The following is a 15,077-nucleotide window of genomic DNA, read 5'->3' on the forward strand; positions in this document are numbered from 1 at the left end:
TGGAATTATAGATAAACTCACTAAACTAGGTATAAATCCCTGTGTCACAAGATGGGTTGCCAACTGGCTCACTGACAGAACCCACACTGTGAAAGTAGCAGACTCCAAATCCGACTTCAGACCAGTGACAAGTGGAGTACCACAGGGTTCAGTCTTGGATCCTCTCCTGTTTGGTATCTACTTCTCTGAAGTACAGGCTAACACAGAAGGTCTTTGGCTAATGAAGTTTGCAGATGACTGCAAACTAGGAGCTATAATCGAAACTCCTAATGATGTGGACATCCTAGAAAAGGGCCTCACTGAGAGAGATGCCTGGTGTCAAAGCCATGGTCTCAAGCTCAATGCCAAAAAGTGCATTGTCATCCCCTTTGGTAAAAACTCTGTACCCATGAACTACCACATAGGTGGTAGTGTACTTAACACTGAAAGTGTGATAAGAGACCTTGGGACACAAGTGGACAGTAGTCTCTCCTTTGATAATCACATCACCACAGTAGTCAGGAAATCCTTCTACATGGCACACCTCATCACAAAAGGTTTTTCATCCAGGAAAAAAGAGGTCATTGTTCCCTCATTAGATCCATTATAGAGTACAACACCCCTTTTGGTATGTACCTCACAAGACATCTACAACAACTGGATAGGCCACAGAAATACCTCACAAAGAGGATTACTGGCCCTATGCAGACTATCTAAAAAAAACTCCAGCTTTACTCAGTTGCATATCGCCTGCTCAGAGGTGATCTCTGCCTAACATACAAAGCTATGTCAAACCCAGAGCTGTTGAACATGCTTCACTTAAAGAAATCCCAGTCCCTCCGAGCTACATGTCCTAGGGACCTTAACCTTGTCACCACAATAAACAGAACATGCTGAAGGGCTAGATTCCTGTCCCAGAGACTTCCCATACTCTGGAACAGACTACCTATCTATATCAAACAAAGCTCCTCATTAGCACTCCTCAAGAAAAATCTTGATGATTGGATGGGTAATAGGAAATTCACCCCGGAGATCACCTCTGTGGCTCTGCTTGACAGGGGCACAGGAAAATAATTTTCTTGGGTGGTAAAAGCCAGGGTAGCTTTTTGGCTAGGCTTATATAGGCCCTATGGCCAATAGCCTAGTACCTACCTATGAACCTATGAGGTCAAAAACTACCAACGTGAAAAATTAATCAAAACATAAATTAAAGGTCATGCTGCTAAATGCTAGGAGTCTAAACATGAAACTGCACTCATTGCAAGCATTCTTAAACCTGGAAGATGCTGACATTTGTGTAGTCACAGAAACCTGGTTCAAAGCTGTGGAGAGCATTCCAGCCATACTAAGTTACTCATCCTATCATACATTCAGACCCCAAACCGTGGGTAGCAAAGCAAAAGGAGGTGGAGTTGCAATATATATAAAAGGCATACACACCTCCAGGCTGGTCAAGCAGCATGCCGCACAGGAAACACTCCAGGTGCAGTTAACAATTGACAAGACCCCTATTCAAATCATAGCTAGCTATAGGGCTCCAACTTTGACTCATGATGCCCACAATTCAACCCTTTACCCTGATCCTGGGCAACTTTAACTATTCAGCCATAGAGTGGAAGAAATAGTCATGCCAAAACACAAATGCCCAGCGATTCCTTGATTTCATCAATGCAAATGCCTTGGACCAGTTGGTCGACACCCCCACAAGAGGTGAAAATATCTTGGACTTGGTATTAACCAGCATGAGTAATCACTGCAGCATCCCTACATTGTCATCATCCCTGGTAAGATCTGACCACAAAGTGGTAAATTGTGAAGTCACCATCTCCCCCGACACCTCCACCTAGCTAGGGTCAAACAAAAAAACTTCTCCAAAGCTGATTTCAACCTCCTGAGGGAAGGTATAAACAGCTTTACACCCCCTCCCCCCTCCATAGGAACTATCACATATGTCCAACCCTACACCAAAGCAGTATATGAGCATTTATATAGCTGCATGGACTCAGGAATACCTGACAGGACGAAATCATCTTCCTCAAAGAAGACTAAACCTGTCTGGTGGACATCTGCAATAAATATACTCTATAATAAAAGGAAAGAATTGCAGTCCAGGACATAGAAGGAACAGGTGCCTTATTGGAAGCAGTCTCTCCTTAGCCTGAATAAGCAAATAAGAGCACTAGTGAAATCCTCCAAAGCAAATTCCGAGTCCAACTGGCAGATCTACTAAAAAAAATCATAAGGCCTTCTTCGCATATGTCTGCAATCTCAAGGGAAGCACCCAGATCTGCTCAGAACCGGTGGTCAAGGACACCATATACACAAATGCTGCAGATATAGCCAACCTGCTGGTAGACAGGTTCAGTGAAAACGTCACACCTCTGTCCCCCCATCAATAAAACAGGACATCCCCAGTACCTGCCCTCCTCCCCTTATCTCTAGGGAGTAAGTCATCACTGCCCTTTCAAAGGCAAAAAATACGGCCTCCAAGGGAACCGATAACATCCCAGGCTGCATCCTACATGAACTCAGGCAGGAACTTGCAGCACCATTAGGCACCTTATTCAAAGAAAGCCTGTGTACCAGCTTCATCCCAGATGAGTGGAGGACAGCCACTGTCATCCCTTTGACCAAAGGTGGAGCATCCACCGATCCAGGATATTATAGATTCATCAGCCTAACTAGCCTGATCTGCAAGGCCATGGAGCGGATTATCATGGACCTCATTAAGAAGGACATTGGCAACTTCCAGACACTCGATCCCACACAGTTTGGTTTTGTCAAGGGGAGGTCATGCCTGTTAAATTTGGTCGACTTCTTTGAGACAGTCACCGAGGCCACGAATGAGGAAAAGACAGTGCACGTTGCCTACTCTGACCGGGCCAAAGCCTTTTTAGTACTATTCCCTACTCAGGTATAATAGGCATCAATCCATATGTTACTAGATTGGTAGCAAACTGGCTCACTGATAGAACCCACCTAGTCAAAATATGGGAAGCCACCTCAAACAGTAGACATGTAACAAGCGGTGTATCCCAGGAATCGGTCTTGGGGCCTCTGCTGTTTGGAATATAATTTTCCAAGGTGCAAGCCAAAACCAGTGGGCTATGGCTGACCACGTTTGCAGATGACTGCAAGCTGGGTGCTGTCATCAATTCCCCTAGTGATGTGGACATCCTCCAAGAGGATCTCACTTGGGGATTATCATGGACCTCATTAACAAGGACATTGGCAACCAAATGACTGGTGCCAGAAACATGGCCTCGAGCTGAATACAAAAAATGCATCATCATCCCCTTTGGGGAGAGTGACATCCCCACAAATTACCACATTGATAATAAGGTCCTAAAAGTGCAATCAGTCGTGAGGGACTTGGGCACTCAGGTTGATAGCAAACTGAGTTTTGACCACCATATTGCCTCCTTTGTATGGGAAGCTTTCTACATGGCCCACCTCAATAGTAAGTGTATCTCATCCAAGGACAAGGTGGTCATAACATCCCTGTATTCTTCCCGTATAAGGCCCATTATTGAGTACAACGCTTCTTTTGGCATGTACGTCACAAAGCACATGCAGCAGCTGGACAGACCACAGAGGTTCCTCACCAGGAGAATCCAGAGCCTCAAATATCTACCCTACACAGATAGGCTAAAGGCCCTGTCCCTCTACTCAGTCTCCTACAGACGTCTCAGAGTTGACCTTTGTCTGGCATACAAAGCAATCTCAGACCCTGCCCTATGGGACTGTTGCATATCCGCAAGTCAAGCTCCACTCGAGCAACCCACACACGTGAGCTCAGCCTGGTCTGTGACATCAATACAACTTGTTGATGGGCTAGATTTGTGTCCCAGAGACTCATCCTTTTGTGGAATAGACTCCTTCTCCACATCAAGCAGAGTACCTCATTAACCCTTTTTTAAGAGCAACTTGGATAACTGGATGGGGAACAGAAAATACACCCCTGGGATTCCACCTGTGTCCCTGCTGGACAGTGGCATAGAGTGTGGACTTGTTGGAACATGGGCTAAATTCTTGGGTAGGCTTCTAAGGGCCAGATAAGTAGACTGGTCAATATATGGAGACACTAAGGGGAACAATCAATGCACAGGTGGTAAAGATGCTTTACACAGTAGGATATACACATAGGTACAATACAATACAATAAATGTTTCAAGTACATTTAGTATTTAAATAAGTAACAAGTACTAACTAAAGTTACTGATTTATAATAGTAAGCAGAACTGGACTGTATTGAGTTGAGACCCCAGTCATCATATTAATGATTTTGAGTCTAATTATAGAGATCATGGTGCTTCAAGGAGTTATCAAGCTAGAGCAGGAGTCTGACATAACGTTTTGCAAAACAAGCCACCAACTACTGTCTAGATTGAAATAAAACTACTCTTTTCACTACGGTTGGTAGTCTAACCTAAAATGTCTAACTCCACAATCTTTGTTTTAATCTCCATTTCAGGTACCAGAATTTGCTGATATTTTACTAAAAAGTTCAGTTAAAATAAATAAATAAATAAATAAATAAATAAATAAATAAATAAATAAATAACAGTGGGTTTGTGTGTTTCTCATAATTTGATATTACCAAAAGGAATCCAGTTATAGTTTATTTTCAGTTTATTTTCAGACCATGATTGCTCACATTAATCACCAAATGTTTTTTATTATGCAGTTTGCAGTACTCGTATAAACATTCACTGCATTTCAGTTCCCATTGCTTTTTTCAGAACACACCATGAGTCCGCAGCAAGATCATCCAGCAGCCTTTCCAGCATTGCCATGACAATCTTAAATGACAACACTCCAGCTGGAATGCTGGCAAAGTAGGAAAAAAATGACAAAATTCCATAAGCAATAAATGAGGCTTCTCCATTTGCCTCTTCCAGTCTTTCCAAGATATTAAGTTTTCCTTGTTCATTTAAGTACTTGTGAGTAATTTCACACTGGAGTTCATCCACACATTTACCACTCTGTACTGAGAGAGCTTTGAGAGAAGCATCATCTAGTCCATACTGTCTGTAATAAAATTTTGCTTCAGTTGTTAGAACTTCAAGATTGCATAGAGCTGAAGCTAAGGGTAAGGGAATCCCACAAAACAGACAAGACAGTGTTGCTATTTTAACAATCCTTTTCTTCAGTATCTTAGTCTTTGCATCAATTACTTGTTTCGACCTGGTAGCCAGTGACAGAAGGAAGTGTTCATGCTTCACCACAGGGAGCAACTTTTCAATAGCTTCAAGCATTTTAGTGAATTCATACCTCTGAATGTCCCAAAAGGAGATGAGAAAAACCTGTGATGCAGCGATCCCTAACTTCTCTAAGTTGTTTTTGCAGTCACTCCTCACAGCTTCCATGGCTTCCTCTTCTGTTTTCATCTTCCTTTTATAACTAACAATATCTTGATCTATTTTTGAACGTATAAATATAAATTTTTTATCCAGCTTTTTTATTTCACATGCCAAGGAGGCATCACTTTCACTGAAACGGCTGAAGGACACAATTATAAAGAAGTCATAGCTTTGGTAACAAATTTTATGTAAATATGTACTTGCAGAAAATTTGGTGGTACCTATACCTGGAAGGTCCCAGAAAGTGACATTGGGAAATCTGTCAGAACAATATGGAGTCGGCTTCATTGTGGTTTCCTTCACATCGACTTCGGCTGCAGAAGGATCATTATCTGTGATGCCACGGATTGCATTAATAAAGGTGGATTTACCAGCACCTGACTGCCCAGTCACTGCAATATTTAAGAGTTCCTTCTCCCTTTCCTTCTGACTGTCTTGAAGGAAAGATGCAACTGCTGGCCATCCACCATTTTTGTAGATGGACGTCAAGTATTCTATTTCTTCCATGTTATTTACCTGTGGTTCCATTCTCGACCTCTGAAGGGAAACACACAAAACATAAAACAAATGTAAATGTAAAAACTATGATCTGTGTCAGAATATCAGTTCACAAATATGACTTTAGGATATTTCTTCTTATTATTATTATCATACTGTAGACTATATTTTATACATGTAATATGTATGTCTTAAATTTTAGCAAACAGGCTACATATAGAAGAGAAATCAGAGGTCTCCTAATGTAATCAATGGAAAACACTGAAAAAATATTTTAGTTAAGTGATTTTATTTCCTCCTTAATTCATTCCACCTAGAAGCTGTATATAAAGTACCAGCTATCCAGGGCATGGCTACGTAGCTGTCAGGTATTTTACCATACTTATGTTTGCATATAATTATAATTTATACCGATCATGATTCTTCAGCACAGCATTTAACCTAGCTGTGATTTAATTACAAAAAACAATTATCTGCATTTACAAAGTAGTACCATTTATGACTTTCTTTCATGCCCCGGGGTGGAGGTGGGAGGGAGGCCGGAAGGTAAGACTACAACTAATTTCAGGAAACTGCAGTACTGAAGCAAGCACTGGTCAGGAACTCTGAGCTTTAAATCTAGCCCCACACACTCAAGCAGGTCATCAAGTAATATTTGCGTCTAAAATGTATTGCAAGAAGAAAGGAGCAGAGACTAGTTTCAGTGCAGAAGGTGATACAGTCATGCTTTTCAGCTCAGAGTAGGTTGAAGAAAAATACATGGCAGCACCTTCTCAATGGAAAATGAGGAATGGCTTAATGTCCCCCCAGCTGCCGGCCACAGAAGGGCAACACAGAGTCACTACTCACAGCAGAATAAGTGTGGATTAGATAGAAGGGAAGCTAAAATATGAGGGAATGGAAGAGAAGCCTGGAACTTGATAAGGTGGGAGGTGGGTAACGTGTTGTGTTATGACTTTGGATCATATGGAAAATGGGGGGGGTTCTGCTGGAAGATAGGGTGCCTAGAGAGGAAGGGCTTAAAGTTTCTGAAGTTTCTCTGAACACTAAGGATTGGGAAGTATAACTGGGATTGAGGTGGCTATTGGGGAAGACAAGAAAATGGGGAATTGGGGGAGTAGCAAGGAGAGACAGAGAGATTTGACAGGGACAGGAACACCAGCATATGATGTGGGAGAGGGGCACAATGGGGCAGCCAAGAAGTAGGCCAGAAAGAAGAAGGTAGGAGTGGTTCTAGTAGTGGGATATACCATCAGAGGGGAGGTAAACTGGTGGAGTTTTTGGGAAGAACAAGCTTTAGTTGAGGTGGATATGAGTCTGATGCTAATGCTAATACTAAACAGAAGAGGTCAGGTCATTATGACAGCAATTGCAGAAAGTAAGATTAACCCAGATAAAGTGTTCCTTGTAGGAGAGCTAATGATTTGGTAGGTGGGACTGTACAAGTGATAAGGCAGATCAAAGAACAAGCAATGAGATTACAGCAGCTGGTAGGCATGACAGTTGTCTCTGAGGTCTTACTTGCGCCAAGAGCCAGCAGCACTTAGAACTGCTGTCTGAAGAGTACAGTGTATGACTCAGGGACTGGAGGAAGAGCCAGAATACATAACAGTGGGGGACTGGAGGAAAGGTCAGAAATACAGGATAGTGGGGGACTGGAGGAAGGGTCAGAAATACAGAACAGTGGGGGACTGGAGGAAAAGCCAGAATACAGAACAGTGGGGGACTGGAAGGAGAGTCAGAATACAGAACAGTGGGGAACTGGGGGAAGGGTCAGAATACAGAACACTGGGGGAACTGGAGGAAGGGTCAGAAATACAGGACAGTGTGAGACAAGAAGAAGAGTCAGAATACAGAATAGTGGGGGACTGGAGGAAGGGTCAGAATACAGAACAGTGGGGGAATGGAGGAAGGGACAGAATACAGAACAGTGGGGGACTGGAGGAAGGGTCAGAAATACAGGACAGTGGGGGACTGGAGGAAGGGTCAGAAATACAGAACAGTGGGGGACTGGAGGAAAAGCCAGAATACAGAACAGTGGGGGACTGGAGGGGGAGTCAGAATACAGAACAGTGGGGGAATGGGGGAAGGGTCAGAATACAGAACAGTGGGGGACTGGAGGATGGGTCAGAATACAGAACAGTTGGGGACTGGAGGAAGGGTCAGTAATACTGGACAGTGGGGGACTGGAAGATTAGTCAGAATACAGAATAGTGGGGGACTGGAGGAAGGGTCAGAATACAGAACAGTGGGGGACGGGGGGAAGGGTCAGAATACAGAACACTGGGGGACTGGAGGAAGGGTCAGAAGTACAGGACAGTGTGAGACAAGAAGAAGAGTCAGAATACAGAATAGTGGGGGACTGGAGGAAGGGTCAGAATACAAAACAGTGGGGGAATGGAGGAAGGGTTAGAATACAGAACAGTGGGGGGCTGGAGGAAGGGTCAGAAATAAAGGATAGTGGGGAGCTGGAGGAAGGGTCAGAAATACAGAACAATGGAGGACTGGAGGAAGGGTCAGAATACAGCACAGTGGGGGACTGGAGGAAGGGTCAGAAATACAGGACAGTGAGGGACTAGAGGAAGGGTCAGAAATACAGAACAGTGGGGGACTGGAGGAAGGGTCAGAATGCAGAACCTTGGGGGACTGGAGGAAGAGTCAGAATACAGAACAGTGGGGACTGGAGGAAGGGTCAGAAATACAGGATAGTGGGGGACTGGAAGATGAGTCAAAATACAGAATAGTGGGGGACTGGAGGAAGGGTCAGAATACAGAACAGTGGGGGAAATGGAGGAAGGGTCAGAATACAGAAAAGTGGGGGACTGGAGGAAGGGTCAGAAATACAGCACAGTGAGGGACTGGAGGAAGAATCAGAATGCAGAACAGTGGGCACTGGAGGAAGAGTCAGAATACAGAACAGTGGAGGAAGGGTCAGAAATAGAGGATAGTGGGGAGATGGAGGAAGGGTCAGAAATACAGAACAGTGGAGGACTGGAGGAAGGGTCAGAAATACAGAACAATGGGGGACTTAAGGAAGAGAAAACCACCTTTATAAAACAGCAAACAGCAAAGCTTTCGGGTATAACCCTTTCTCAATGCTAATACACAAATAAAAAAACAATTGAGGTTTAAATACAAGCCAAAATATCACATGACATGCAGCCCAGAAGTCTTGTGACAAAACTATCATAAAATTTTAAGACAAATAGAATACATATAAAAATGTTCCAAACCTCTTCAGAGAAAATATAAAATACATAACTAACACAATACTCTACATCAAATGACATATTTCAAAAAATTAATAAATCTAGTGATACAATTTGGTTTGTTGCCATTTAGTGAGAATGGGTTTTAATGTGACCATAGAATTTAGTCCTGGAGAATGGTCAGCAGCTAATCTCAGGATCCATTCATATTCCTTGATCTCAAGCAAATTGTTGCTATCCCCACCTCTTAATGTTATATGTATATTATCTATTACTCTAAATTTAAACCTATGATCAACACCACATGTATTTATATGTTTAAATAAAGCATTCTTATCGTTAGCTCTTCTGATCTCTGATTTATGCTCAATAATACATTCTTTCAGCTTCCTGACTGTTTTCCCCACATAAAAAGCGGAACAGAAAACACAGGTTGCTAAATAAACCACATTAGTGGTATTGCTGGTTGCTAGTAAATCAAACTTATATTCTCTACCAGTTATAGGATGTTTAAACGCATTACTGTTAGTACTCAGAATATCAGAGCAACAGGTACAGACTTAAGGAAGAGCCAGAATACAGAGCAGTGGGGACTGGAGGAAGGGTCAGAATACAGAACAGTGGGGGACTGGAGGAAGGGTCAGAAATACAGTATAGTCGGGAGCTGGATGAAGGGTCAGTGATACAGGAAGCTGGAGACTGGAAGAAGTTCCAAGGATACAGGACAGTGGAGGTCCAGAGGAAGGGTGAGAGATACAGGACAGTGAGGGACTGGAGAAATGGTTAAGGATACAGGATGTTGGATTACTGGAGGAAGAGTCAGTGATGCAGGATATTGGGTTAATGGCATAGGTTTTATGGATACAGGGCAGTGGGAGACTGCAGGAAGGGTCAGGGATACAGCACAAGGGGAAATGGAATAAGGTTTATGGATGCAGGATAGTGGGGACTGGAGGAAGGGTCAGGGAGATGTAGGGCAGTGGAGGACAAAGGTAGGGTAGGGGATACAGGACATTCATGGACTGGAGGAAAGATCAGTGATACAGGACAGTGGGAAAGTAAAGGAAGCTCTCCATCCAAGATTCTGTCTTTAGAGGAGTGGCATGATCTCTCCCCATCAAGGATGAGTAGTGATCTCTCCCTGTCTAGGATACGTAGGCCCATCGTCCCTGGCAAATAGTCAACCTCACATCACCTAGGCTGTAGTCAGAGTTGCTCTCTCTATCTTTCTCTGCACCACCGGTCAGGTGTTCCATAAAATTTGATAATGATTTCCAGAAACTTTGTTTGATGAGTATGTAATATGCAGAATAGTAGAGCTGATAGAGTGTCTAGGAAAACAAGGTTTTTGACTACTCTAGATTTAACGGTGGTTCAGCAGTTAGCATTATTGCCTCACAGCAAGAAGTTCTCCGGTTCAATCCTTGGCTGGGGTGCCTTCTGTGCAGAGTCTGCTTGTCCTTCCTGTGGTTGCGTGGGTTTCCTCTGGGTGCTCCGGTTTCCTCCCACATCTCAGAGACATGCTCTAGGTGGATTGGACACTCCAAATTGACCCTAGGTGTGAGTGTGTGTGTGTGTGTGTGTGTGTGTGTGTGTGTGTGTGTGTGTGTGTGTGTGTGTGTGCCTTCTGTGGAAGGTTGGGCACCAGGCTGATAACTCAACACCATAAAAAACTCCACTGCCAATCATGAGCGGACAGGTGATCTGCTGTGGTGACCCCTAACCGGGAAAAGCCAAAAGAAGAAGAAGATTTAACCATAGTGTACAAGCAGATCCTGCTTAACCCTAGAGCCCAATAGAAGACAGTATTCTCTGCCCCAAAAGCCATTTTTATTACGCTATTTTATCCTTTGGACTCCACAGAGATCCTGCCACTTTTCAAAGGCTCATGAATAAAGTTTTTGTAACTTCATAACATGTACACTCAGCTGCAAACCTTGATGACACAGTACTTTGTTTAGAAAAAACGTCACAATTATGCAAAGTACAAGCTATGCTGGACTGGAAGTTCTATGGTGAGATGGGGTTATTACAGCACAGTTCAATGGTGAGATGGGGTTATTACAGCACAGTTCAATGGTGAGATGGGGTTATTACAGCACAGTTCAATGGTGAGATGGGGTTATTACAGCACAGTTCAGTGGTGAGATGGGATTATTACAGCACAGTTCAATGGGGAGATGGGGTTATTACAGTACAATTCAGTGGTGCGATGGGGTTATTACAACACAGTTCAATGGTGAGATGGGATTATTACAGCACAGTTCAATGGTGAGATGGGGTTATTACAGTACAATTCAGTGGTGCGATGGGGTTATTACAACACAGTTCAATGGTGAGATGGGATTATTACAGCACAGTTCAATGGTGAGATGGGGTTATTACAGCACCGTTCACTGGTGAGATGGGGTTATTACAACACAGTTCAATGGTGAGATGGGATTATTACAGCACAGTTCAATGGTGAGATGGGGTTATTATAGCACAGTTCAATGGTGAGATGGGATTATTACAGCACAGTGAGCGTAAAATGATTGCAGAAATTATATGTTTGAGGAAAAACAGTTGCTGCTAAAATGTAAAAATGTTGTATTATTGTGAAAGTGCTGTTTAATGTGAACTGCTATGTATCACCATATAAAACAACAGAGCATGTAATCAGAGAGCACAATTTATTTATTTATTTATTTTATTTTATTTTGTTGACCGGGCTAGTCTAGCTGGATACATATCCATTTTCAGCAGAGGCCCGGGGAGAAAAGCTCCATGCACAAATACATTAAGGCATTAAAAACTTAGAAAAAATGACTATCTTAAATTATACAGCATAATATGTAAAGAAAGTAAATTTTGTGAATACTGTACAGAGACATTAGAGTAGATTTTGGAGATAAACATGTCTTAATTCAATAGAGGGGTTACAAATATAATCAGGTAACAGTTAAACATAGTAATTAAGCATCAACATTCATTTGAGAGAAAAATAAAAACCAATAAGTAAGAAAAAGAAAAATAGAGACCAGGAAGGACAAAATGCAGGTAAGAAGGGGTTAGTAGTTGATAGTCAATGACTTTCAAGGTGGGGTATTTGTTATAAAGCATGAGATGAGTGGGGGGAGAAAAAGTGAAGAGTATTTTTCAATCAGGCTTTGAGCAGGGACAAAGCTATTGTCTTTTAGGTAATGTTTGAGGTGTTTCTTAAAGAGTTGTGTAGATGAGAGAGAAGTGAGTGTATTTGGAAGCTTATTCCAGATTCTACCAACGACACTGGAAAAGAGTGAATCTCCTGCTTTGTTATTAGATATATTGTTGGCAATCTGTAACTTATTAGCTGAGCGTAGTGTTGTAAGATTTTTGTATGGGGAGATCAGATTAGATAGGATAGGGGTGTTGGTGGGGTGGTGCAGAATTTTTTGTGCAATCAGCAGTTGATTGTATTGTAGTTGGTTTTGTAGTTTTAACCAACTGAGTTGTTGAAGGTTGAGACAGTGGTGGGTTCTATAAGGGGAGCCAGTGGCAAATCTAGTAATATTATTGTAGCTAGTTTCCAGTTTGGAAAGGTTAAGCTTAGATAGATTGGTATAAATGGCAGATGCATAGAACAGGGTAGAAGTAAGCTGAGTCTGGGCAATAGATTTCTAGCTAGTGGGGTAAGGAAGGGTTTTATTCTATACAGGGAGCCTAGTTTTTATTGATGGTTTTATAGTATTGTTAACATGGACATCGAAGCTGAGGTTATGGTCAATAGTTATGCCGAGGAGACGAGCAGTAGAGTCAGGGAAATACAAGTACCATTGTCAGAGGTAATGGTAAAGTGGATATGTGGGGATTTTGGGTGGGAGTAAAAAGTAAAAGTTTTGTTTTTTTGGGGTTAAGGAGGAGGCAGCGTTGGGTAAACCATTTTTCTACTTTGTTAAATACAGTTTGGGTAAGGGTCTGGAGGGAGGAGGAAGACTTGGCAGTACAGATAAGCGTAGAGTCATCAGGATATTGTATACAGGAGGTTTGAGGAAAAGCAGTGTGGAGATCATTAATGAAAATGGAAAAAAGAAGAGGTCCTAGGATAGAGCCTTGGGGTACTCCAGTGTCCATTGGGAGGGGTGGGGATAGTTTATTGTCCCAGAGTACTGCTTGTTTTCTGTTTTCAAGATAGGATTTAAACCAAAGGATTGCTTGTTGGTCAAGATATTGGGCTTTTAGTGCATTGATAAGTAGGTTATGATTATGATTAAGCCATGTCGAAGGCTTTTGATAGATCGATAAATAGAGCAGATGAGAGAGAGTTGTTGTTTCAATTCTTGTTAATACAGTCAGTAAAAGTTAGCAGGGCAGATGTAGTGCTATGAAAGGGCCTAAAACCGTGTTGGCAATTAGCAAGCAAGTTATTGTGGAGAAGGTGCTGAAGTAGTTGATGGTGGATACATTTTTCCATGATTTTAGCTAAAGGGGAGAGTAAAGCAATTGGACGGTAGTTGGAGATATCAGTGGATTTACCTCCTTTGTGTAAGGAGATTATATGGGAGATTTTCCATAAGGAAGGGATGTAACCTTCTGAAATAGTTCTGTTTATAAGGATAGAAACAGGGTATGCGATGGCTTTAGCAGCAATTTGAAGGTATTCTGCTGGGAGACAGTCAGCAGAAGGGGTGCAGGGTTTAAGTTTTTGAAGGAGTTTGCAGCTAAAGGTAGTTGGTACTGGTTGTAAATTAAAGGGGGGCAGAGAATCGTTGGTATGTTGTGTAGGAGTGGGGGTAGGGGGTGATAGTGTTTTAGTAAGGGTTTGAATGGCTTCAATGAAGTAGTTGTTAAAAGCATTTGCCTGTCTTTTCTGCATGTCCTCCCTGATGGGAAAAGAATGAAAAGTGATTTTAGACACCAGTAAAATCTTCAGTTAAAAATTTCTACTGTGCTGAAGCTCTGACTTTTATTTGTTACAAAAGAGCAAGTTTTTGGCCAAGAGGCAAAACTTCAGTGGAAAGGAGGGGACAACAGACTGTTAGTAGACAAGGCATGGTAAGAAAAAGTAGATACAGAAAGGTGGAAAATAAGATTTCTATTGGCACATAGTAAGGAAGGAAGAAGAAAACACAACTATAAAACACATCAAAGAGAGAAAGAGAACCACTCTGAAAAAGGACGTGCCAGTCAGAAGTGGCACTTGATAAAGGAGAAACAGAGCCAGAGGTGGCCATATGGGAGTCAGGAGTGTATGGACTGGTAGCAGGAGTGGGCAGCATGAGGTACACATAGGGACAGGCAGTACATGGGTGTAGCACAGGAGCTATGGGAAAGGCTTTCAAGTGCCAAAGTACCGGTGCAGCACAAGATTGAAGGGAAAGGCATGAGAGCAGCAATAGGGATACAATGCAGACATGATGGGAAAAGTATCAGGTGCAGCACAGGTGAGATGGGAAAGGCATGAGATGCAGCAGTAGGGGTGTAGCACAGGTGTGATGGGAAAGTCATCAGGTGCAGCAGTAGTGGTGGATCACAGGCATGCTGGGAAAGCGATCAGGTGCAAAAGTAGGGGTGCAGCACAGGAGTAATGGTAAAGGAATCAGGAGCAGCATTAGGAGTGTAGCACAGGCATGATGGGAAAGACATCAGGTATTCCACAAGAGTGATGGAAAAGACATCAGGGGCAGCAATAGGGGTGCAGCACAAGCATGATATGAAAGGTACCCAGTGTAGCAGACAAGGTGCAGCACATGAATGATGGGAAAGGTATCAGGTGCAGCAGAGGGGTGATGGGAAAGGCTTAGATGCAGCAGTAAGGAGGCAGCACAGTAGTGATTGGAAAGATATCAGGTGAAGCAGTGGGGGTGCTGCACAGGGGTGAAGGGAAAATGATCAGGTGAGCAGTAGGGGTGCTGCACAAGAATGATATGAAAGGCATCAGGAACAGCAGGAGGGGTGCAGCATAGGAGGGATGAGAAGGGTATCTGGTGCAGAAAAGTGGTTATGAGAAAAGCCTCAGATGCAGGCGTAGGAGTGCTGCCAGGAGTGACAAGATAGGTACCAGGTGCTA

The 15,077-nt window shown here is 42.8% G+C and overlaps 1 protein-coding gene across 1 annotated transcript; it reads right to left on the reverse strand.

The window, feature by feature from the left end:
- Nucleotides 1-4,611: 4,611 nt before the first annotated feature.
- On the reverse strand, nt 4,612-5,874 carry LOC122789607 (interferon-inducible GTPase 5-like). Its single transcript, XM_044056994.1, has one exon. The coding sequence runs from the start codon at nt 5,868-5,870 to the stop codon at nt 4,689-4,691; it is 1,182 nt and encodes a 393-aa protein (XP_043912929.1). The 5' UTR covers nt 5,871-5,874; the 3' UTR covers nt 4,612-4,688.
- Between the last annotated feature and the right edge of the window lie 9,203 nt (nt 5,875-15,077).

The sequence above is a fragment of the Protopterus annectens genome, chromosome 15.part0 (genome assembly GCF_019279795.1).
Source record: "Protopterus annectens isolate FY-2018-M chromosome 15.part0, PAN1.0, whole genome shotgun sequence".
NCBI classification, from domain to species: Eukaryota; Metazoa; Chordata; order Ceratodontiformes; family Protopteridae; genus Protopterus; species Protopterus annectens.

Bases quoted from the DNA above. Each gene is read 5' to 3' on its own strand.
- LOC122789607 (XM_044056994.1), bottom strand. From the start codon at position 5,870: ATGGAACCACAGGTAAATAACATGGAAGAAATAGAATACTTGACGTCC.